Here is a 25,717-nt window from a genome sequence, read left to right as displayed (position 1 = left end):
GGGCACACTCAGTGTGCCCTGAATGCAGAGCGCACTGCATATCCTAAACGGTGCAAGTTTAGGAGATATACACCGTACCTACAGGTAAGACTTATAGGAGAAACACAGTCATTTGGCTGCACTTCTACTATGGATCACAGAAATGCGTTTTCAGCTGACAGCGGGCTGAGGCCCACTGTAGGCTGATGTCACAGAGGCGGTCCAGGCTGTGGAAAAATCGCAACCATATGATCGGGATCCACCCACATGCCTGGGGCCGGCACCTGGCTCAGCCTCTCAGCAAACTGCTGAGAGTCTGAGCCGGTCGCTCCCACCCTCTCCACAGCCTAGTGCTCCAGTGAGCACGAGGGGGGGGGGGAACAGAGCAGAGAGTGGTGACTGACAGTCACCAGCTCTCTGCTCAGGGAGCCATGAGAACTGAGTGATCAGCGATGTTTGATTGTTAGACCCCTTTCACACTGAGGCGCTTTACAGGCGCTATAGCGCTAAAAATAGCGCCTGTAAAGCGCCTCTCCTCTCACCCCTATGTGAAAGGCCAAGGGCTTTCACAATGGAGCTGTGCGCTGGCAGGACTTCAAAAAAAGTCCTGCAAGCAGCATCTTTGCAGTGCTTTGGGAGCGGTGTATTGCACTGCACCTAAAGCGCCACTGCCCATTGAAATGAATGGTGCAGGGGCACTTTACAGGCACTTTTAACCCTTTTTCGGCTGCTAGCGGGGATTAAAAGTGCCCCGCTAGTGGCCGAAAAGTGCTGCTAAAACTACTGTAAAGCGCCGCTAAAAATAGCGGCGCTTTACCACCAACGCCCGGCGCTGCTCAGTGTAAAAGTGCCCTTAGAGCCGGGAGGGAACGGATGCAGCATTGGCCCAATGCTGCATCCACCTGGGTAAGTATGATTCCAAAAAAAACTATTTCCCATACTTCTCTTTTAAATAGGCTTACCTGTGGAGTAACATAAAAAAAGAGTTCACTACACTTTAAACATAAAGCTGAACTCTTTAGCTGCAACTGTAAAGAGATAAGAAAAAAATAGTCTCCATTTACCTGAAATTTCAGCAGAAATCAGGAAATTAAAATAGATTTTAAGGGTATAATGGGCAGTGAGGGTTACAGAAATATATACTGTATATTTTCCAGTGTTAGTGGCAACATACATGGTATTAAAATATCACAAATTAGATAATGTTGCTGATTTGCTTTGGCTTTACATTTTGCTCCTTTGCACAACATTCCCAACATGGCAAATGTTATTATTGTGTATAAAGAGAAAAAGTGCGCAACCAAGCAATATATATATTTTTTTTAATATGAAAGGAAAAAATGACAATGGTGTGTGATGACAATAAATTTCAAAACACAATAAAAGTCCAAAACACGGTGCTCCAATGGTGAACGATATTAAGGGACACTGAAGAAATCACTTGATACTTCTATCCAGAGAATAAAGCAAACAACGCTGCTTACCAGATTCGCTGGATCTCAAATTATAGGGATCAAATGCGCTCATCAAGGGATCACTCAGATCAGTGATATTCCTCCACTTCTAACCACTATATCTGAAATTGCTGGTTGGGTGATTGCCATGCTAAACAAGTATGCAGATCTGGTTGCATGCTTTTTCCAGGCTGCCGCTATATACATACAGTGTACAAATATACATACAAAGCATATTCACATTATTAATATTATTTACTGTACAATCATCTATTTTGTGCATCTAAACAAAATAATTTGAAAGACTATATACTGTACCGCCTCAAACTGCTAATTCATAAGTGCAGCGAACCATAGCAACTGTTATTAATAATGCATTATGATTGCTTGCTGTGAGTTACAGTATGTAAGAATCATCACCTAAGAATAGCAACTCTTTACTGAACAAAGATGTACGTATCTTAAATTGTATGTAAACCTTAAGCAATGAACACAAAGTGCTGTGTTAATTCTACCTGTGTTATCTCAGGGAGTCCCATCAGCCTCCCCAGTTCTCCTCTTGGACTAGAAACACGTCCCTCCTATGTTGTGGAGATGAGGAGAGGGGGAACAATTCTGTAGTTCAGCAAAACAAAACTGTGCAGTGTTGGCAATTTTTTTTTGTGATTTTAGAACAGAAAAAACACTAGTCTGTAAGCCAACAATAGAAAATTAGGAGCTGAATGCACTTCTGCCAGGATCTACAGTTTTTTCCTGTACTTGCAGAGTCTTTAATCTTTAGTCTTTAATATGATAGAATGTTGAGAAATGTGCATTACTGCAAAGATGTATTCATGTTTTTTTTGCCCTGACACACACACTTGATAATATAGTTAGAAAAAGTTCAGTGTTATATTGTATATGAGGTAAAATTTCTTATACAGTAAATTTGTGTTCAGAACAAAGACATTTTCCAAGGATAAAACATCAAAAAATGTACTTTTCCTAATGCTATTTTTTTTCTTTGCATTTAATGTATATGCAAGACAAAGCAACATGTTCATTAAATCCCACCCTCTGTAGTTACTCATTCATTTTCATCTTCCCCTCAACCCTCTGCTACTCAGTTTTGCCCAGATAACAAAGAGAAATGCGCAATACTTTTGGGTATAGGGAGAATGATGCTCACACTCCTTCTTCCCATATGACAGCTTGATACTTGGTGATTGGCTGCTCAGGTACACACACGAGGGAAGGGAGAGAGTCCTGTAGCAATCATAATATATATATATATATATATATATATATATATATATATATATATATATATATATACATATACATACAATGCTGTAAAAAAAAGTATTTGCCCCCTTTCTGATTTTTTATTTTTTTGCATATTTATCACACTTAAATGACTCAGATCATCAAACAATTTTTTTTTATTATTACACAAAGATAATCCAAGCAAGTAAAAAATGCAGTTTTTAAATGAAGATTTCATTTATTAAAGCAAAAAAACTTTCCAAATCTGCCTAGCTTTATGTGAAAAAGTAATTGCCCCCTAAACCTAATAACTTGTTGTGCCACTCTTGGCGGCAACAAATGCAATCAAGTGTTTGCGATAACTGGCAATGAGTCTTTTACATCACTGTGGAGCAATTTTGGCCCACTTTTCTTTGCAGAACTGTTTTAATTCAGCCACATTGGAGAGTTTTCCAGCATGAACGGCCTGTGCAAGGTCATGATACAGCATCCCATTTGGATTTAAGTCTGGGCTTTGACTAGGCCACTCCAAAACCTAAATTTTGCTTTGTTTGAACTATTTGGAGGTGGACTTGCTCTTGTGTTTAGGATCATTGTCCTGCTGCATAACCCAAGTGCACTTGAGCTTGAGGTCACAAACTGATGGCCGGACATTCTCCTTTAGGATTTTCTGGTAGAGCTCAGAATTCATGGTTCCATCAATTATGTGCAGCACCCTGGTGTTTAGGCAGGGCATCTATTAAATTTATCTGCCAAGTGATAGTTGCCTTGGCTAATTGTCAGGAGGTCACTTGATTTCACCCTAACTCTGAAATTGCTGCACTTTTCTCTTCTGTCGCTAGATAGCCGGGTACTTGGTGACATTAGACAAGACAAGGTCATTGCAAGGACAGACTGGGAATGAATGGGATGTCTCAGCCAATAGGCAGGGATTTTCTTGAATCCCTTGGCCTGCTGGGAGAACCTATTTATTTGGGTGAGGTCAGGTGACAAGGGTTCTGTGCCACCTGGACGGCTAGCTGGGGGGATGTGTGTTTTTAAGGCCTCAGGTTGCTAGGCCATAAGCCTTGGGCCTATCCCAGGGACATCTGGCTGCTAGGCTGTCTGAGGGCCTATCCAGAAACAAGAGAGCAGCATTGGGTTGGGACTGCGGCTTGCAGTCCAACCAGAAGCAACGGTTCTGCCGGCCGGAGAACCAGCTTTGGTCAGAGGTAGAGGGGAAGCTGTAGCCACTAAGGGACCATCCACCTTGCTACCGGAGACAACTTTGAGTAGCTGAAGCAAGTACCTGAGCAGTATTCTCACCAGCCGGGGACGGTGAAGAATTGGGAAAACCTCAGCAGGTGTCAAGCCAGGGATCCAGCCAGTGGAGGTGACGCCTGCAGAGCATTATTGTGTGCCAAGCCAGGGACCAAGCAGGCCAGCAGGGTGACGCTTGAGGAGTATCTGTGAGTGTCAAGCTAGGGACCCAGCAGGGACACGGGGGTGAAGCTTGAGGAAGATACTGAGTGAAAAGATTGGAAGAGCTCAGGAGATCCAGTGGCGAGTGGATCTGTTAGTCTGGTGAAAGACTGGGAGCTCAGCGGAGTGAAGTTCTACAATAGGAGATTGTAGAAGAAGTGAAGGAATTCATTGCAACCTTTGTTAGAAACTGTTACAAGATTGTTGCCATAGGAGACAGCGGTCCTACTAATGCAGACGTGGTGTCTAGCTGGATGCCTTTCCCTGCATGGCTGTCTGCCTATAGAGATCTCGGAGTCTGCCAATTAACTTTGCAAGTACTAAAGGGTGCCCTGGCCCTAACCCTCTCTCCCACAGTTCTGACAATAAATCTTCAGACAATAAATCTTTTTGCATTCAAGAAGTGTCTGGTGCCCATCAATGTACCTTGCACTACACCCACCATGTCTTGTGACCCACTCTGCACAGAAGGATGTCAGCTGTACCTAACTCTGGAGGTCATCCTTAGGCCTCTGGGGGCCCTGGACCTTGCTACATATGGTAAGTAGGGATGGGCGAACGGTTCGGCCCGAGCATAAGTTCGGGCTGAACTTTCGCTGTTTGGACATTCGACGAACAGCCGTACAAACAGGTCATTCGACCGTTTGTTTGCCCCCCCAACCAACCACAATGCATTGTGGTGCTGAACAGTGCATTGCAAGCCCTGATTGGCTGAAGCAGTGAAAGCTTCAGCCAATCAGGGCACAGAGCACTGTCAGAGTCATGACTGGACACTGTCATCATGACTTTATCCAATCATGGCTCATTCCCGCCCCCACTATAAAAGTATTCTTTCAATGGCAGCCATTTTCAGTGTGATTTCGGTGTGGCGAGAGATAGAAGAGGGCTCTGTTCAGTGCTATTAGTTAGTTAGTGTGCTATACTGTGCTATTTTGCTTCAATTGTTAGTGTAGAATATTAGTTTAGTGTCAGTCTAAGGATAGTGTGAGTGTAATGAGGAGGACCATCATTCAGCTTTGCATAGTGTGCAGCTAGAGTAGGGACAGCTCAGATAATTTTACTGTGGTGTAGTGAGACCGTGTCATTCATACATACATTAGTGTAGAGTAGGGACAGCTCAGATAGTTTCAGTGTAGTGTAGTGAGACCGTATCAGTAATCTTTACATTAGTGTATAGCTAGAGTAGGGACAGTTCAGATTCAGTGTAGTGACGATTGAACAACATCTATTTGACTGCGTTACTGCCAGGTTAACGCCATATAGTTTTGTGTGCGTTACTGCCAGTTTACTGCCATATAGTTCTGTGTGCGTTACTGAGAGTTTAACGCCATATAGTTTTGTGCTTTACTGCCAGTTTAACGCCATATAGTTTTGTGTGCGTTACTGCCAGTTTAACGCCATATAGTTCTGTGTGCATTACTGCCAGTTTAACACCATATAGTTCTGTGTGCGTTACTGCCAGTTTAAAGCCATATAGTTCTGTGCGTCACTGTACGTTTGGCGCAATGTATTGCAGTATATTATAGTGTATCCATGGAGTGTGTCTGTGCAGTGTGAGTACTCAAATTAAAGTGCACCAAACACCTCTTTACATTGATTAAAGTGCATCTACATACAAATTTCAACTTCTTCTTTACATTTGCTTATAAGCACTGCTCCCTCCCTCCCAATAATGTCTGGGAGGACAACAAGGAGAGGTAGATGTTCCCTTTGCACTGTAAGGGAGCCAGCAACAAATGTGTCCACAGGCAAAGGTGGACTCTCTTTAGTGAGTTTGCCCATGCTATCCAGCCACAGCACGCAGAGGAGGTGGTTGACTGGCTTACTAAACCTTCCTCATCTACCTCATCCTATGTCACACAAGCAGAGACAAGTGTGCGGTCCCCTGCAGTTGCCAGAGTGGATAAACCTGCCTCCTTGTCCATATCTATTCCTGCCATAGCCCCAACATCAGCCATTGATAAGTAAGCTGAGTTATTTGACCACAGTGTCAGCCACTTGCTCCCTGATGATGCCCAGCCATTACTGGATTCAGATGTTGGTTCTGAGGTTGAGGATGACAGGAACACGATCCTAGAGAGAGGGAGGAACACTGGTAGACAAATTGGCATTCATGTTCTCCAAGCCGCAGTGTATTGCCAAGTTGTCTCCAGTGGTAATGATGAAGATGGAGGAGATGGAGATAATGATGATGATAAGGTCACTGATGTGACTTGGGTGCCAGATAGAGCAGAGGAGGAAACTGAAGGTGAGGTGACACAACCCCAAGGAGGCCGACATCAAGAAAGAGTAGAGAGCAGCCATCCTATTCCATCACATTCTGCAGCTGTTATCTCCCGGCCCACTCCCCAAAGCTCAGCTGTCTGGGCCTTTTTCAGCACATCTCCAGCAGATCGCACTGTTGCTATCTTGCTATCTCAGGCACATCAAATGTGGCAAAAACACCAACCATATGCATATCATTGCAATTTTTTTGCCTTCATCAAGAGCACCTCTATAGGGTTACGGTGGGAAGGCGCCCCGACACCCAAAGAGTAATTTTTCATGCACCTGTTTGACAGGTGCATAGCATTGCAATTTTTTACAGCGAGGCCAATTCTTGCTTTCATCAAGAGTACCTCTATAGGGTTACAGTGGGAAGACGCCACCGACACACAAAGACCAATTTTTACGCACCCATTACTTCTATACAAAGTCAAAGTGACACCAGAATGTATCCAAAAAATCTCTAATCTTGTTCCCAGTGCACTATATTGTGGCCTCATCATCCACACTGGCTCCCCAGCTGTTGCTGAGCAAAATAAAGGCAGCTTGCAGGGAAAATGTCATTTGTTTTGGCTTTATAAATGCAATTATTGCTGCAGCAGATTCTAGACATGGTACAGATCTGCCACTTTACAGGTAGCCTAAGGGGACCCCCCAGGCACTATATTGGAAGGAATTTTTCATTTTTAGGCTTTCACTTTAAAAATAAAAAAAATCACTGCTCATTTTAAAAAGATGTTTTTCACAAACTTTTTTATTATTGATAAATGTCCTCCAGGGCAGGACCCGAACCCCTATAACCACGTATACCCAATTACTTGCATATAAGCCTTCAAAATGGGCACTTTTGATTTTTGACGTTCGGGTCCCATTGACTTTAATAGGGTTAGTTATTCGAGTCCAAACTTTCGCTGTGTTCAGAAGTTCTGGTGCAAACCGAACAGGAGTCTCTTTGGCCCATCCCAAATTGTAAGTCGTCCAGGTCCTGAAGCTGCAAAGAAATGCTGTATTAGTTTTATGCCAGATGTAACGGGACGCACACCTTCCAAAAAGCAAAATTTTTGTCTCATTAGTCCACAGAATATTTGCCTAAATGTCCTTGGGATAATCAAGATGTTTTTGGTAAATGTGAGATGAGCCTTTGTGTTCTTTTTGGTCAGCAGTGGCTTTCACCTTGGAACTCTCCCATCAGGCATTTTTGCCCAGTCTCTTTTTTACTGTTGAATCATGAACACTGATCTGTTCTTTAAATGTTGTTCTGGGTTTTTTTATGACCTCCTGGATGAGTTGTCGTCATGCTCTTGGAGTAATTTTTGTAGGCCGGCCACTCCTGGGAAGGTTCACCGCTGTTCCAAATTATATACATTTGTGGGTAATGGCTCTCTCCATGGTTCACTAGAGTTCCAATGCCTTAGAAATGGCCTTGAAAACTTTCCTAGACCGATACATGTAAATTACTTTGTTTCTAATCTGTTCTTGAATTTTTTTAGATTGTGGCATGATTTGTGACTTTTTGTGATCTGTTAGCGCACTTCACTTTGTCAGACAGCTTCTATTTATGTGATTTCTTGATTCAACAGGTCTGGCAGTAATCGGGCCTGGGTGTGGCAAGTGAAATTTAACTCAGCTTTCCAAAAAATTGTGGTTAATCACAGTTCGTTCATGATTCAGCATGGGAGGGGGCAATTACTTTTTCACATAGGGCCAGGCAGGTTTGAACAGGTTTTTCCCCTAATAAATGAAATAATAATATAAAAACTGCATCTTGGATTTACTTGGGTTATCTCTGTGTAATATTAAAATTTTTTAATGATCTGAATCTTTTAAGTGTGAGAAATGTGCAAAAAAATGTAAAATCAGGAAAGGAGCAAATACTTTTTCACAGCACTGTGTATATATATATATATATATATATATATATATATATATATATATATATATATATACCGCATTTGTCAGTGTATAACACGCACTTTTTCCCCCTGAAAATAGGGGGCAAATCACGGGTGCGTGTTTTATGCCGATAGTCTACCTCGGAAGGAAAGAAGGGGGATGAGCACTGCCGGAATTCACCGCCGTCATCTCCTGTATAATCGTCTCTCACTCGGCTCTGACATCACACACACAGTCCCACCTCCGCCACCGGCATTGGACAAGTGTTCTGTCAATCACAGGAGCTGGTCCAATGCCGATGGCGGAGGTGGGACTGTGCATGTGACTGCCAAGTAAACAGGAGATGATGGCTCAGTGATTTCCTGCATGAGAGATGGTGAGGCTGCAAATGGGCAGCAGGCTGCATTGATGGGAGATGGGCGCAGATCAGGCTGCAGATGGGCACTAATCAGGCTGCATTGAGGCTGCAGATGGGCACTAATCAGACTGCATTGAGGCTACAGATGAGCACAGATCAGGCTGCATATCTTTTCATGTGACAACACTGAAGAAATGATACAATGTAAAGTAGTGAGTGTACAGCTTTCATAACAGTGCTGTCCCCTCAAAATAACTCAACACAAAAGTGAGTACACCCCTAAGTGAAAATATCCAAATTTAGCCCAAAGTGTCAAGTATTTTGTGTGACCACCTTTATTTTCCAGCACTACCTTAACCCTCTTGGTCATGGAGTTGACCAGAGCTTCACAGATTGCCACTGGAGTCCTCTTCCACTCCTACATGATGGCATCACGGAGCTGGTGGATGTTAGAGACCTTGCGCTCCCCCACCTTCTGTTTGAGGATGCCTCACAGATGCTCAGTAGGGTTTAGGTCTGGAGAAATGCTTGGCCAGTCCATCACCTTTACCCTAAGTTTCTGGTCGTTGGGAGTGGTCGTCTTGGAGGTGTGTTTTGGGTCGTTATCATGTTGGAATACTGCCCTGCGGCCCAGTCTCCGAAGGGAGGGGATTTTGCTTTGCTTCAGTATGTCACAGTACATGTTGGCATTCATGGTTACCTCAATGAACTGTAGCTCCCCGGTGCCAGCAGTACTCATGCAGCCCCAGACCATGACACTCCCACCACCATGCTTGTAGGCAAGACACATTTGTCTTTGTACTTCTCACCTGGTTGCCGACACACACGCTTGACACCATCTGAACCAAATAAATAAATCTTGATCTCATCAGACCACAGGATATGGTTCCAGTAATCCATATCCTTAGTCTGCTTGGATTCAGCAAACTGCTTGCGGGCCTTCCTGTGCATCATCTTTAGAAGAGGCTTCCTTCTAGGACGATAGCCATGCAGACCAGTTTGATGCAGTGTGTGGCGTATGGTCTGTGCACTGACAGGCTGACTCCCCACCCCTTCAACCTCTGTAGCAATGCTGGCAGCACTCATATTTATTCTTATTTCCCAAAGACAACCTCCGGATATGACGCTGAGCACATGCACTCAACTTCTTTGGTTGACCATGGTGAGGCCTTGTCTGAGTGGAACCTGTCCTGTTAAACCACTGTATGGCCTTGGCCACTGTGCTGCAGCTCAGTTTCAGGGTCTTGGCAATCTTCTTAAATCCTAGGCCATCTTTATGTAGAGCAGCAATTCTTTGCGGTTTAGACATTAATGGCTGTGTGTTGAGTTATTTTGAGGGGACAGCAAATTTACACTGTTATACAAGCTGTACACTCACTACTTTACATTGTAGCAAAGTGTCATTTCTTCAGTTTTGTCACATGAAAAGATATAATAAAATATTTACAAAAATTTGAGGGGGTGTACTCACTTTTGTGAGACACTGTGTACTGTGCACAAGTTTTTGGCAGGTATGAAGAAATAATGTAAAGTAAGAATGCTTTGAAAAATATATATTTTGTTGTTCATGTTTATCAATTTACAAAATGCAAAATTAGTGAACAGAAGAAAAGTCCAAATCAAATATTTGCTTTGACTACCCTTTGGCTTCAATCAACTCTTACACTTGCACACTTCGTACACTTGCACAGAGTCAGGGATTTTGTAGGATTAGAGTCAGGGGTATGATTTACAAATGTAGGTTAAAACACAGTCATTAACTGAAACAGAAACAGATGTGTAGGAGGCTTAAACCTGGGTGTGGAACAGCCAAACTCTGCTACAAAATTGAGGTTGTGGAAGACAGTTTCATGTCAAAGGTCATACACCATGGCAAGACTGAGCACAGCAACAAGACACAAGGTAGTTATATTGCATCAGCAAGGTCTCTCCCAGGCAAATATTTCAAAGCAGACTGGAGTTCCGAAGATGTTGAATTCAGAAGATGTCCAGCAGTGCCATCAGCACAGAACTGGTGGAAACCAGTTGGACCCAGGTTCGCCCATCTACTGTCCGGAGAAGTCTGGCCAGAAGTGGTCTTCATGGAAGAATTGCGGCCAAAAAGCCATGCCTCTGATGTGGAAACAAGGCTAAGCAACTCAACTATGCATGAAAATATAGAAACTAGGGTGCAGAAAAATGGCAGCAGGTGCTCTGGACTGATGAGTCAAAATGTGAAATATTTGGCTGTAGCATAAGGCAGTTTGTTTGCTGAAAGTCTGATGAGCGGTACAATATGAGTATCTGCAGGCAACAGTGAAGCAAGGTGGAGGTTCCTTGCAAGTTTGGTGCTGCATTTCTGAAAATGTAGTTGGAGAGTTGGTCGGGATCAATGGTGTCCTCAATGCTGAGAAATACAGGCAGATACTTATCCATCATGCCATACCATCAGGGAGGCGAGATAGGCCCCACATTTATTCTGCAGCATGACAACAACCCCAGACATACAGCCAATGTCATTAAGAACTATCTCGTGTAAAGAAGAACCAGGAGTCCTGGAAGTGATGGTTTGGCCTCCACAGAGCCCTGATCTTAAAATCATAGAGTGTTTCTGGGATTACATGAAGAGACCGAAGGATTTGAGGCAGCCTACATTCACAGAAGATTTGTGGTCCTTCTCCAGGTTGTTTGGAACAACCTACCTGCCGAGTTCCTTCAAAAACTGTGTGCAAATGTACCTAAAATAATCGATGCCGTTTTGAAAGCAAAGGGGTTCACACCAAATATTGATTTGATTTGCATTTCTCTTCTGTTCATTTACTTTCCATTTTGTTAATTAATAAAAATAAACTATTAAGAGTTCTATTTCTGAAAGCATTCCTAATTGACAGCAATTTTTCACACCTATGCAAAAAGATGGATCTGGCAACATTGTAATTCATATGCGTATTTACTGACTACATAAGAAAATAAAATAAAACAAAGAATCTGACATGTTTCAGCGAGAGCCTCAGTCATGGCACCTCTTAGTGCTTGTAGAGCCTTTGTCACTAGACTATTTTTTGACTTCTCCACACCTGCCTAAAACTTTTGTGAAGTAGTGTATATATAAACTGAATTGGTATACAGTACAATACTCCCAATTCCCTGAGTGTTGAAATATCCTTTCGATGTAATATAGTGGCAATTTTGGAAGAAGAAATATCTTTATTATAATGATTAGAGGCTGTTTAAGGATAGATGCTCATTGGAAAGAAAGAACCCCAGGTAGTAAGAAAGAAGCAAATGAGCTTCAGATATTAATGGAAGGGGTGTGTAGGCACATTTACCATAGCTTTTGTTGTTAATTCCCAGCCTGTGATTTCCTGTCAAGCAGATATCAAATGCTTTACTATCTACAATTATTGGGCATATGAAGTAATAAGACAAGCCTGCCAGCAAAAGATTCCTTAATGGCTTCATGTCAAGGGCTTATGTGCTACAAAGACATGTGCACCACAGTTCACCGGAAGTAGTGTTAGCCTTGGAAGGTTTCTTAGAGCTATAACAACACATGAGAAACTCATATGTCATCTAAAGACCTCCCATGTATGTGTCAAGCACTGCAGCAGAGAGAAATTAACTTTTCCTCCATATGAAAATCCTAGTTGCATGGCTATTGTAGTGACCTACCAGCATTACCACTAATCAGTGACCCCAAACAAGTTTGAATATCAGGAAATTCAATTTAAAGTCAGAAGACCAAATTTTCATACTTTTTTGGAGGTCAGTGAAAAAAGAAGCTGGCAGCCTCTGTATTGCTCTCAAGACAGGTTTACGTTAAAACTTTGAGGTAGACGCAATTGGCTCCTGAGAGTTACAGAAGCTCCTTTTAATTGTCCTGGACCAGATCGTGTGCCAAAAAATGCTCCCTATTAGCCTTATCATTTTATATTTTTAATTTTATTTTAAACATCAAACAAAATAAATGAAACTACCCTAAATGCATATACAATTTCACAGAAAGCAATCTGTTCATTTTTACTACTGACAAAAATACAGAAAATGTGATGATGTTTCTTAATTAATGGGGTTGGAGGAGGTACTATATTTTTACTTTTTAATAAAACTTTACTTTAATCCTCCCCATCCCCAGCCATATATGCTTACCTTTCCTCTGATCCTCCCCTGCTCCTTTAAAGGGTAACTCCACTTTCGTGGGGAAAAAAAAATAGCAAATAAAGAACAAATAATATAGAGCATATAATTGCGACACTAATCATATTGCACTTGAATGTTATTAAAAATTACCTTTCCTTTTCAATCTGCAGCCACTGTAATTTTCTGAGAATGCATTACAATATGACTACCTGGAGTTGTTCTGTACACAGAGTGTGTACTGTCCGCCCCCCAGAAACATAATTTCCTGCTTGTGTAATTGGCTCACCAATTTTCCCAGACGTCTGCCTAAGATACAAGTCAGATTTAAGGCATCCCCTGCAACAAAAATTTCATTTTTGGAGAGATACTTTCAATAGGAACACGTCTAAAGGGATGCAGGCCCAGCAGATTTCCTCATTAGTGCTTTGCAGCTGCACACCTGGCAGTTAATTATGAAACCACTCCCATTAGACCCACTTTGAACAGGGGCACAGAGAAACATAGAGAGATTTCTTCAGAATAACAAAAGGTAGGAATCTGCAATAAAGTTTGTTATAATCCTTGCAATGTACATAGATCACCCAGAGGGGAATGTTTTTTACTCGACAAAGGTGGAGTTACACTTTGATGGCCAGAATCTAAAAAAAACACCTGGTACTTCCATGAATGGTGGAGCATGTGACCAAGCGATATGACAGAGCTGGACCTATCATTGCTGTCATAGGGAAAACTTATGTAAACTTTGACTTCAACCACTTAGAGCTTACACATGGCTTTGGTTTCACTCCCTGGAGCTGATAAATGATTTATGTTTGAAATCCCATGAGTGCGTTATTATTATTTTTGTCTTGCAGTTAAATCATGGGGCAAAGCTGTGTAAAAGAAATAAAATTGGATGTTATCCTATACACATGACTGCATTTGCTGGCTCTTTAAAATGCATGGACCTGGTACTAAAAAAAGGTATTTCAGCGCATTTAATCATCAGCTATGGGAAATGGGTAAATTGAGCAAAATTGTATTTAATTACTTATTCCTTTTTACTGTGCAGGTGAAGAATTTGGGTTTAGTATTGAAGATCACATCAATTTCACAGACAATGAGAAAAGTAGCCCTCTCCATGTGGCAGTTCAAAATGGACGCTTGCCAATTGTGAAAGCCTGCATTGAATATGGAGCAAAGATCGATCTCAAACAAGTAGTTGCTATTTTACCAGATTATCACTCATGAAGCACTGAAAGATAGCTGTAACAAAGTATATGTGTATTTTAAAGTCAATCTTCCTATCTTGCCTAAAATAGGGAATATAAATATTTATAAAGACAAATAGGCTTTTTATTCACTGGACACTGCAATGGCACTCCACACTGCATCTGCATTTTTATGTGGTGTGGAGTCTATATTGTCCCACAGAGTTCTCTCTGTTTAATGCTACTTTGACAGGTCATTTGACCTTGCAGCTTTTTGCGCATTCATTTGAATAGCATAGTGCACATTTGTAAGGCACACCACTGTAGTTTATGAATGTGCCATACTCCTGATTTTTTAAAGGGGTGCTGTGTCATCTCTGTATTACAACCTCCTTCTTCTTGGGGACTCTGGACCTCTTTGGTGTGGTGTAAACTAGCTGCCACTTCCTCCTCAGAAAACCAGATTGGTACGAAAGTGTGCTGAAGCACAGAGAGGTTGATACAGGCCAGTCCCAATTGCCTCAAACAGAAAGTGTATACTGATTTGAAATAAAATTGATGTGGCACTTATTTTATTACTAACTGCAAGTACATAAATTAATAAATTATTAGCTAATGTGTGTTGGGGATTTTTCACATGAATCTACAGTGCCATACATGCATGTCCCATCTATCTCATTATAATGTTCACTGTGCATTAATATATACAAAAACAATATAGATTCCTTGAAGTATAAAAAGCATCTGTGCAAATAAAGTCCAGTTTTTATAAAGTGCTGGCAGTTATTTTTGGCCACTTTAACACTTTTCAAACCTCTACTGAATAAGGCAATTTGACCTTTTTTTTTAATCAAATTGTTTTTATTATCAAAGTTTTTTTTACAATACACATACAAATACACTATAACAAAAGCATATCACAAAGAAAAGTTTCAGATAACAAAACAATAAAATAAAATAAATGTATAAAACAGTACCAAATCCGTCATAGTATTTCACAGACTAAAGAAAAGCATTTATGACAAATACCCATTTTTACCATAAGGCATTTATGTATGCGTACTGACCCATAGGTCATAGAGTACCTTTATTGAAATCAATTGTCAAAGAGTTAGTATTTTTACACCACGTGCAGATTATGAAGTTTTGCACTTTAAATACTTGGCCTCTCCCTTATAACCTTACCCTACATCCAGCTTAGTTCATTTCACTGTCAACCCCTGTACCAATTGCCATCGGGAAACTATTAGTCATATTTAATTACTATATATAATTGCATTATATATACTGTTGTGAGGTTTGAGACTAGACCTTAGGTGCTGGCTGCTTTTATATTTTCACACACTTTTTATTCTTTTTTATTTTTGGTCAATATATTTAAATTTTTATTACTTATCTTGTTCTTCGAGCGCAGCTTTTTCCTTCGTTTTTTCGTCATATTTAATTACTATCCTCTTCATCCAGAAGAGGGGCATCGACAAGTGGATTACTGGAGTCCACCCACCAGGACCATATTTTTTTAAATTTACGTGGACATCCCCTATGTTTGTAGGTTAATTTTTCCCTTTGTAATGTGCAATTAAAAACAGCACACTACTGTTTATGTGTGGGGGGTGTAGGCGAGATTCACTTTTGTAATATGAGTTTTTGTGCTAAGTATAAGGATCTTGACAGCAATTTGAGGGGAAAAAAGGGGCTAAAGGGGAATAATTTCTTTAAAAATAAATCCTTAGTTTTAAGCTGATTATTTTAATCTTCACAATATAACAGTCCCCGTTTTTTATATAACTATAACTATTCTGTTTCTCTTACTTTCTGTTCTAGAACGATAATGCCACAGCTCTTCATTTTGCTTCTACTCAAGGAGCAACTGAAATTGTCAAGTTCATGCTCTCTTCCTACACTGGGGATAAGAATATAGTTGACTTGCCAGATGGAAATAATGAAACACCACTACACAAGTAAGAAATGTACTACTAATATTTTTGGTAGGTGCTGGTGCAATGTAACTGTGTAACATAGCCTCAGTTTGTTTAATCCCTTAGGAATCCTGGTGAGGAAATCTCTGTTCTAAAAAGAGAACCAACCTGGCCTAAAATATGCTGGTGAAGGCATCATTTGGTGTCTGCAAGTATCTGTTTTTATTTTCAAATTGAATCCTGTTTCCTTGTGGAACCCTTGAACCCTAGGTCCAAGCCCACTGTATACATGGCTTTGACTTTTCCTTAGGTTCGGATTAAAAACACCCATTGCTGCATTAGGCCCTGTATCTTATACTGAAACTGTCAAATGTCAAAGTCTCTGCTGCACAGTCAGATTCTGTCATTTGATAGTTAACAGTAGGGGGCAGAGCTTTTTCTTAACTGAGAAAGAAGTCAAGTCCTTGGCATACAGCTTGACTTCGCATGGGCACAGGGGTCAGTAGCTTTACAGTCAGGACCATAAATATTGGAACATCGACACAATTCTAATCTTTTTGGCTTTATTAACCACTACAAAGGATTTGAAATGAAACAAACAAGTGCTTTAACTGCAGACTTTCAGCTTTAATTTGAGGGTATTTACATCCAAATCAGGTGAACGGTCTAGTAATTACAACTGTTTGTATATGTGCCTCTCACTTTTTAAGGGACCAAAAGTAATGGGACAAATTACCAATCATCCATCAAACTTTCACTTTTTAATACTTGGTTGCAAATCCTTTGCAGTCAATTACAGCCTGAAGTCTGGAACGCATAGACATCACCAGACGCTGGGTTTCATCCCTGGTGATGCTCTGCCAGGCCTCTACTGCAACTGTCTTCAGTTCCTGCTTGTTCTTGGGGCATTTTCCCTTAAGTTTTGTCTTCAGCAAGTAAAATGCATGCTCAATCGGATTCAGGTCAGGTAATTGACTTGGCCATTGCATAGCATTCCACTTCTTTCCCTTAAAAAACTCTTTGGTTGCTTTTGCAGTATGCTTCAGATCAATGTCCATCTGCACTGTGAAGCGCCGTCCAATGAGTTCTGAAGCATTTTGCTGAATATGAGCAGATAAATTTCGCCCGAAACACTTCAGAATTCATCTTGCTGCTTTTGTCAGCAGTCACATCATCAATAAATACAAGAGAACCACTTCCATTGGCAGCCATACATGCCCACGCCATGACACTACCACCACCATGTTTCACTGATAAGGTGATATGCTTTGGATCATGAGCAGTTCCTTTCCTTCTCCATACTCTTCTCTTCCCATCACTCTGGTACAAGTTGATCTTGGTCTCATCTGTCCATAGGATGTTGTTCCAGAACTGTGAAGGCTTTTTTAGATGTTGTTTGGCAAACTCTAATCTGGCCTTCCTGTTTTTGAGGCTCACTATTGGTTTACATCTTGTGGTGAACCCTCTGTATTCACTCTGGTGAAGTCTTCTCTTGATTGTTGACTTTGACACACATACACCTACCTCCTGGAGAGTGTTCTTCATCTGGCCAACTGTTGTGGAGGGTGTTTTCTTCACCAGGGAAAGAATTCCTTGGTCATCCACCACAATTGTTTTCTGTGGTCTTCCGGGTCTTTTGGTGTTGCTGAGCTCACCGATGCATTCTTTCTTTTTAAGGATGTTCCAAACAGTTGATTTGGCCACACCTAATGTTTTTGCTATCTCTCTGATGGGTTTGTTTTGTTTTTTCAGCCTAATGATGGCTTGCTTCACTGATAGTGACAGCTCTTTGGATCTCATATTGAGAGTTGACAGCAACAGATTCCAAATGCAAATAGCACACTTGAAATGAACTCTAGACCTTTTATCTGCTCTTTGTAAATGGGATAATGATGGAATAACACACACCTGGCCATGGAACAGCTGAGCAGCCAATTGTCCCATTACTTTTGGTGCCTTAAAAAGTGGGAGGCACATATGCAAACTGTTGTAATTCCTACACCGTTCACCTGATTTGGATGTAAATACCCTAAAATTAAAGCTGAAAGTCTGCAGTTAAAGCACATTTTGTTCATTTCATTTCAAATCCATTGTGGTGGTGTATAGAGCCAAAAAGATTAGAATTGTGTAGATGTCCCAATATTTATGGACCTGACTGTACATGAGCACAGGAGTCTGTTTCAAGATTAAAACTGGTACTTGCAGGCAACACTTTTGTTACATGTGCCACTTTTTATGCCATGTCAGGTTCACCTGCCCTGGTCTAAAGCACAAATTAGAAAACCCAAAGGTGAGGTGTGTGTGTGTGTGGGGGGGCTGGACAGTGAAAACTCCAAGGCAGGCCGGAGAGCCAAGAATTATGGTATCTCACCAGTTGAACTCCCAAGAATTATCCAATGTGTGGCCATGAAACTCCATCTATTTTTAAGATATCCTTGTATGTGGTCTAGCACCAGGGCCGGCCTTACCATGGGTCCCAGTGGGTCCATGGGACCCAGGCGGCAGTTTGAGCGGGGGCAGCCATGACTCGGCAGCCTTGCCTCCACCTCTATATGTCCTGACTCCTGCGTGTAAGTAGAAGAGATGTATCACTCATTGCTGCCCAGCACCCGGTAATGGCATTAGCTCTCAGTCTGACAGTGTTGCGGCCATGGCTGCAGCCGCCAGCCAGGCAGGAATAACAGGCACAAGCAGCCAGCATTATACAAAATACACCGCCGACGCGGTACCATCTCTGCCTCCAGCTCAGACCAGCATACAGTGTCAGGGTGTCTGTCACCTCCTTTCCTCCTGTGTACATTTCTGGGGAGCGGCCGAGTGGTATGAGCGGAGTGGGGTGGGTATGCCTTGTGGGGCGGCGCATGGGTTAGGGAGCAGAGCAGGTTTCCCAGCTGAAGGGCTTGGAGCACATTACACAGCAAAGCACAGGCACAGCACAAGTACCCGCTGATCACCGACACCACCAGTGCTGCAAGATGGAATAAGAGGCTCAGGTACAACTTTGCCAGCTGGTAAGTTCTATTTTCATAGTAAATCTAGGTAATGTGAGTGGCAGGCTGGTTTAGTTGGTGGCTGTATGTATGTTTACTCAGCCCAGGGCAAGTCCCTCCCACTTGCCGACCTCGAATGATGGCCTCCCAGTCTCCCAGTCTGCTTCTCGGAAGTGTCCGTGACGGTTGGATCCGACTTGAAAGGGAGATAAGATTATTGGATAGAAAGTTTGTTGCATGAACAACAAACTATTCTAGATAATCACTTCTTCCTGATTTCTATCAGAAATATTTTAAGTTCTTATAAAATCTAGAAATAGTTTATATATTTGCATTACAATTTGCCTGTTGTAGAGTATATAGATCATTATAAATGGCAAAGCTGATAATGATAAACAGTATAATGAATAAAACATAATAGAAAGAGAATTTCTTTTGAACAAAAGTAAACTGCATTTACTGTAAGAATTTAATTTGGTTACACAAAGTAATATAAGGAAGTAGAAATGAATGTTCCTTGTGAAGCTTTTGTGACAGTGTATCTTATAACACTGAACTAATAATGAAACATTAAAAATCCTTAAAAATTTGATAACGTATCAGTAGCCTTAATGTACTAATTTAGCAATATATCAATAAAAAGCAGAATATAAATTATAGAAGGCAATAAATGTTATGGTTGAATGCCTCATAAACCGCATCTCCTGCCTGTCCATCTGTTGGTTTTTAGTAATTTATGGTGACTGTGTATGGAAATATCAGCTCACAATATCTAATAGCTCTTGGAATACATTTTTATAAAAGAAAGCGTTATAATACTTTGGATTTGTCAGAACGTTTGAATTGTGGAAAATGTCCTCTGAGTTTATTGGTGGGAAGATTAAAAAAATTAACCATGCATAACAGGCAGATATAAAAAAATAAAAAATACAACTGAATGCAGTCGTTGTTCCTGCAAAAAATTAATCAAATGTATGTTTACATGTAACTAACATAACTATCCTTATCTAACTTGACATATTGATTTACTAAAACTGGAGAGTGCATAATTTGGTGCAAATGTGCATAGTAGCCAATCAGCTTCTAACTTGTTTAACAGTTTGTTCCATTAAGCTTTGACAATAAAATCTAGAAGCTGATTGGTTTCTATGTAGAGCTGCACCCGATTTTGCACTCTCCTGTTTTAGCAAATCAACCCTATTGACTTCCTAACTCCTATCATCACTTATGCCATACGAAATTAAAAAATTCAGCCTGTTCAGAAGGGACCAGGCGAATTTTGATCCATGTATGGACAACTGATCGCCCTCTGTACACCAGCCTTGTTGGATTTCCCCGCTCGATCAGCACTGCAAGCTTTAGCCTACAATGCTGATCTGTGTATTTGGACAGTGGAGAAGTCTCTCTGCTGTCAGAATACAATAGCTCAGCAGGGAGGGTTCCCCCATCCATCTGGAGTGTGTGGATGGAGGAATCAAGTCCATTTTTTTCGCTTAACCTGCTGGTTGAACGGGAAAAGCTGATTCATCTTTAGACTACCTTACACAGCAACACACAGACTTGGAGAGGAAGGGACTGCCCCGGGTGCCACCCATTGGGGGGTGTCAAGCCGGCTGCCCTACTTTAAAGTTAGGAAAACATTACTGACAACCCCTTCTTTATACACCACTCCTCCTGTGTCACTCTCCATGTAAATCGAAGCCTCTAATACCTCAATTAATGCTGCTCGTTCTGGTCGCTCTCCTCCTCCCACTCCGCCTCCTCCTTGAGTGTAGCTTTTGATTGGAGGAGGAGAGCAGTCATGTGACCGTCAATGAAGCAGCTGAGGAGAGCAGTCACATGACTGTCCACAATAGAGCGGAGTTAATTGAGGTATTTAGAAGCTTCGATTTACAATGACAGTGACACAGGAGGAACGGTGTATGAGATGGGGCTGACAGTGACATTTTCTCAACTTTAGAGTATGCTGGCAATGCTGTCCCAGGAGACTGGGGGTCTCCTGGGAGTGCAGGGGGGGCTTTATAATGAAAGGAGGCTGTGTACTGTGCAGAGGTCCACGTAATGTGCAGGGGGTCTGTGTGTGCAGGGGGTCCGTGTGCTGGGCAGGGGGTCCGTGTACTGTTCAGGGGGTCCATGTACTGTGCTGGGGGTCTGTGTACTCTATAGGGGTCCACATAATGTGCAGGGGGTCTGCGTGCTATGCAGGGGGTCTGCGTGTTGTGCAGGGGGTCCACGTGCTGTGCAGGGAGTCCGCGTACTGTGCTGGGGTCCGTGTGCTGTGCTGGGGGTCCGTGTGCTGTTCTGGGGGTCCGTGTGCTGTGCTGGGGGTCCGTGTGCTGTGCTGGGGGTCCGTGTGCTGTGATGGGGGTCCGTGTGCTGTTCTGGGGGTCCGTGTGCTGTGCAGGGGGCCTGTGTGCTGTGCAGGGGATCCGTGTACTGTGCAGGTGGCTGTGGAAAGTTTTTTTCCTGAAATTTCCCTCTTAAAATTAGGGTGCATGTTATACACCGATAAATACGATAAATTACATCTAACAGAGAAATCAGCAGTCCTGTTTGGCAGAGGTTTATAAAACACAAATGTGACTGGACAGGATAAGAAATCTTTTGCAAATAAGACAGCTTAAATATGTGTATTTCAACTGTTTATTTTCTGCCTGCCTGGATTTCAGCTTTCCATTTTAAATTTCCCTGTGCAAGGAGCTTGAGCTTTACTAGTTTGATGTCTTATATGTCGAACATAGGGCGATGTCCCCCCTTTTTGTAAAGGTTAAACCTCTCTGGAGGCTATGACCCATGTTTGAGAGAGTATTAGCTATTGCTCTGCAATTTATTGCATTGTTTTAACATGTCTGTGTTTTTGAATTCATATATATTTTGTGTATAATAAAATATTTATATTCAATTTTATGATTGGTGTCTACAAAGTCCATTTTTCCACTTCCTTTGCTTTTTTGAAAATTTGTAGATTTAGGACGTTGGCACTGCCCTATCTATGAAACCTCCACAGTCCATCCTGTGGTGAGGTTTGGTATTCCGTTTTTCGCTTTAATTATTTTATAGTTTGAAGTAAACATGAAACTTAATATTTCATATTTGGCATTTTGCCATTGTGTTGCATGTCCTTATCTCTTTTATTGCTTTTTCCCAATATTTACTTTGCTTTTGTTTTTCCAACAGATCGTGTTTGTTTGACCATGCTGACCTGGCAGAATATTTAATATCTATGGTAAATATTTAATGCACTATATAAATCAAAAACAGTTTTGGCGGCAATTGTTCAAAAACAACTGCGGCAGCACAGTGGTGTAGTGGTTAGCACTCTCGCTTAGCAGTAAGAAGGGTTGCTGGTTCGAATCCCAACTATGACACTACCTGCCTGGAGTTTGCATGTTCTCCCTGTGCCTGTGTGGGTTTCCTCTGGGTACTTAAGTTTCCTCCCACACTCTAAAGACATGCTGGTAGGTTTATTGGCTTCTGTCCAAATAGGCCCTAGTATATGAATGTGAGTTGGGGATCTTGGATTGTGGGCTCCTTGAGGGTAGGGACCGATGTATGTGTGGAGTGCTGCATAAATTGACTGTGCTATATGGGTACCGTAAAATAAATAATAATATAATAGATGAGCATCTTAATGAGACACAATGTACAGGGATAGGGACAATTGTAGACACACACCCACACTTACTCAGGTTGAATTGGATGGACTGGTGTCTTTATTCAACCTTACTAACTGTAATACTATGTAAAAGCCCAACTTCAGCAAAAACTTTTTTTTTTTGCTTTGGTCTTTGAAGTTAGGAAAGGTTAATGTTTCTGTTTTAATCAATGATTTAAAATGCTGTTTATGTCTTCACTGAGGATTTGTTTTTGGATTTAATGCTGTCTGTGTCTCCATAGAGGAGTTACCTCCTATTTTTCTGGGGACTTGGACAGCAATACAATTCTGACAAAGGTTCTAAACCTATTTTTAAAAAAATATTCTTTGCTGCCATAGGGAGAGGTTACCATCTTCCCTGCTCCATCTGACACCTGCCACATAAACAGGACGTTAGAAAAAGATCTCCCACATAGGGACACAGACAGGAATTAAACAAAAAAACTTTAACCACTTTATCTAAAAGTTAAGAAAAAAGCTTTGACTAGATTTGGACTTAGATTTATGAAAATGTATTACCACAGTATACTCTATATGATCAATACAGGTATGAGGTACTCAGCATGGTACTGTATAATTATATACTGTAGATCTGGGTCAAATGTAGTTGAGTCATTAAAGTGTTTGTAACCCTAACAGTTACATACACTGCTAGTCCCTCACTTGTATGCATCCATAATGTACTGTATAAGTTTTTGTTAAAATTACGTGACTCGCGGCCACTCTACATCCCTGATCCAGGGCTATAGAGATCTCCCTCTGACATCAGCTGGGGAGGTCACGTGGTCGCTCAACCCTTCCTGCTGTAGCCCTGGATCGGAGATGTAAGGTGCCCGCGAGTCACGTGACCAGCCTGAAGATGCATGTAAAAAAGGTATTTAGAGGCATTGTTTTTAACAAAAATGCTTACAGTACATTATGGCTCCATCCAAGTAAGGGGCTGGCAGTAAATTTTTTTTAAAGTTAACTTTTCCACTAACAACAGCAGGAGGGGAGCCGAGATAGCTCACACAGAAGGGGGGATAGGAAAGGGTACTGATAAAGTAACCAAAGGTCAGACTTTAAAGGCATAGAAACAATGGAGAAATAACAAAAATGATATTTATAATATTTATTGAAAAATTTAATCGTATAAACACAGTGTACAAAAAAGATAAAAAACATGAAAGTGATACAGTTTGTACAATGAGCCCTTGTGCGTCTACGCGTTATGCCGTTAGGCTTCTTCAGGACACGATCAAGGTTCAGAGACGTAACAAAAAAAAGAAAAAAAAGAACAAATCTCACTATCTTCAAGTTGATTAAGCCTCATGTACAAATTCCCAGTAGCTGGAAAATTTCCAAAAGTGTGGAATACTTATGGCAAATGGTATGTATACTTCAGGTAATGCTATAACAGGGGCAGGTGTCTCCAAGGGGCATACCCATGTGTCTTACTACCCATGCATTGCATGCTAGTTTGAGCTGTATTACACGTCGCTAGCTTTGCTGAACTTTATTAGGGCTGTTTCCCCCTTTGGATCCTGGACTTTCCAGTATTACTCTTCTGGTGGTCATTCATTTGCTTGGATACAAGACACACACCTGCCCCTGTTATAGCATTACCTGAAGTATACATACCATTTGCCATAAGCACTCCACACTTTTGGAGATTTTCCGGCTGCTGGGAATTTGTATATGAGGCTTAATAAACTTGAAGATAGTGAGATTCATTCTCTTTTTTCTTTTTTGTTACTTCTCTGAACCTTGATCGTGTCCTGGAGAAGCCTAATGGCGAAACGCGTAGATGCACAAGAGCTCATTGTACAAACTGTATCACATTCATGTTTTTTATCTTTTTTGTACACTGTGTTTATACAATGAACTTTTTTCAATAAATATTATAAATATTATTTTTCTTATTTCTCCATTGTTTCTATGCCTTTAAAGTCCGACCTTTGGTTGCTTTATCAGTACCCTTTCCTGTTTCCCCTAATTTACGGATGTGGCATTATGAGTGCTTCCCTCTTTTAAACTCACACAGAAGACACACAAGCTGACAGGCAGGGAGAGGGGGGGAGAGGAGGAGAATAGAACAGAGGAGAGCTGTGGCTGATGGAGGCACGTAAACTGACCATGGTGTCAGGGCTCAGCAGCCATGATAAACCGTGGTCAGTTTAGAGCGGGGAGGGTAGAAACTGGCAGGATCAGACAGAAGGTAAAAAAAAGCTTTAGTATGCAGCTCCTCTCGCAGCCCCCTTAATACTTACCTGAGCCTGATCGCGATTCAGCGATGTGCACGAGAGCAGCTGCGCTCCTGGGTCTCTGCTCCATCATAGGCTGTCAGGCCATTGGCTTCCATTGTTGTCAATCACAGCCAGTGAGGAGGGAGTGGAGGTGGGGCTGAGCCCCGCTCTGTGTGTCTTATGGCCAATCAGAGCAGAACTCAGGAGTTGTTCATGCACGAGTGCCCCATAGCCAGTGACTTGTTATATGGGCACATTCCCCTTTTCTCCAACTAACTGCTTAGCTATGAAAAAGAAAGGAAGGCCGCACAACAACAGGAACGATCCAACGTGATTTATTCCAAACAAAAGTCAAATTACAGCCACCAAGACAATGACACAGGACCCAGGAGGTGATGCGTTTCACACTGTTAACAGTGCTTCTTCAAACCTGCGGCACAACTGAAGCATTGAGCCTTTTAAAGGCTCCATCCCCCGTACAGGTGTGGGATAATGCAATCAGTCGTGCCGGATGTCTGACAAGCGGATCCTAAAAACCTGTACATCTATACCTCTGTGTAAAAACCCCCATAACATATATTATCCAGTGTTACAAATTAAAATATAGCATAACATATAACCCGTATATAAAGATTAACACTAGAACAAATATATAAAGTAGACACATAATATATACACAAGAGAAAATGCATACACTAGGAAATGAAAATAAATGACATAAAACCATAGTTCAAGTTTACCTAAAATAGATACATGTATAACTTAGGATATAAAAATCCTATATGGACAGGATAGGAATATGTTACTTTATATATATATGTGTAAGTATATTAATCCATGTGATAAAATCAAGAAAAAAGAAAAGAAAAAAGCAAGAAAGTCTCAATATTATAAAATAAACAAACCAATTAATATCGTAGACCTGGGGAAGAAGAAAAAATCGTAATGGGATATTATGGGGCAC

At 41.4% G+C, this 25,717-nt stretch overlaps 1 protein-coding gene across 4 annotated transcripts in view; it reads left to right on the top strand.

Annotated features, from left to right (window-relative positions):
• Window positions 1–25,717, top strand: part of TRPA1 (transient receptor potential cation channel subfamily A member 1) — a 321,861-nt gene that overhangs the window by 92,391 nt on the left and 203,753 nt on the right. For 3 of the 4 annotated variants that reach the window (XM_073631793.1, XM_073631794.1, XM_073631791.1), the window contains 4 exons: window positions 13,629–13,737; window positions 13,826–13,974; window positions 15,789–15,925; window positions 22,051–22,099. In XM_073631793.1, coding sequence (XP_073487894.1) covers window positions 13,629–13,737; window positions 13,826–13,974; window positions 15,789–15,925; window positions 22,051–22,099 — 444 coding nt within the window. The remainder of the gene's footprint in view (window positions 1–13,628; window positions 13,738–13,825; window positions 13,975–15,788; window positions 15,926–22,050; window positions 22,100–25,717) is intronic. The other variant, XM_073631792.1, reaches the window with a different exon arrangement.

This window comes from Aquarana catesbeiana, linkage group LG05 (genome assembly GCF_042186555.1).
Source record: "Aquarana catesbeiana isolate 2022-GZ linkage group LG05, ASM4218655v1, whole genome shotgun sequence".
Classification (NCBI taxonomy): domain Eukaryota; kingdom Metazoa; phylum Chordata; class Amphibia; order Anura; family Ranidae; genus Aquarana; species Aquarana catesbeiana.
Note: the sequence above shows the minus strand (reverse complement) of the source record. Positions and strands in the feature narration are given on the sequence as shown.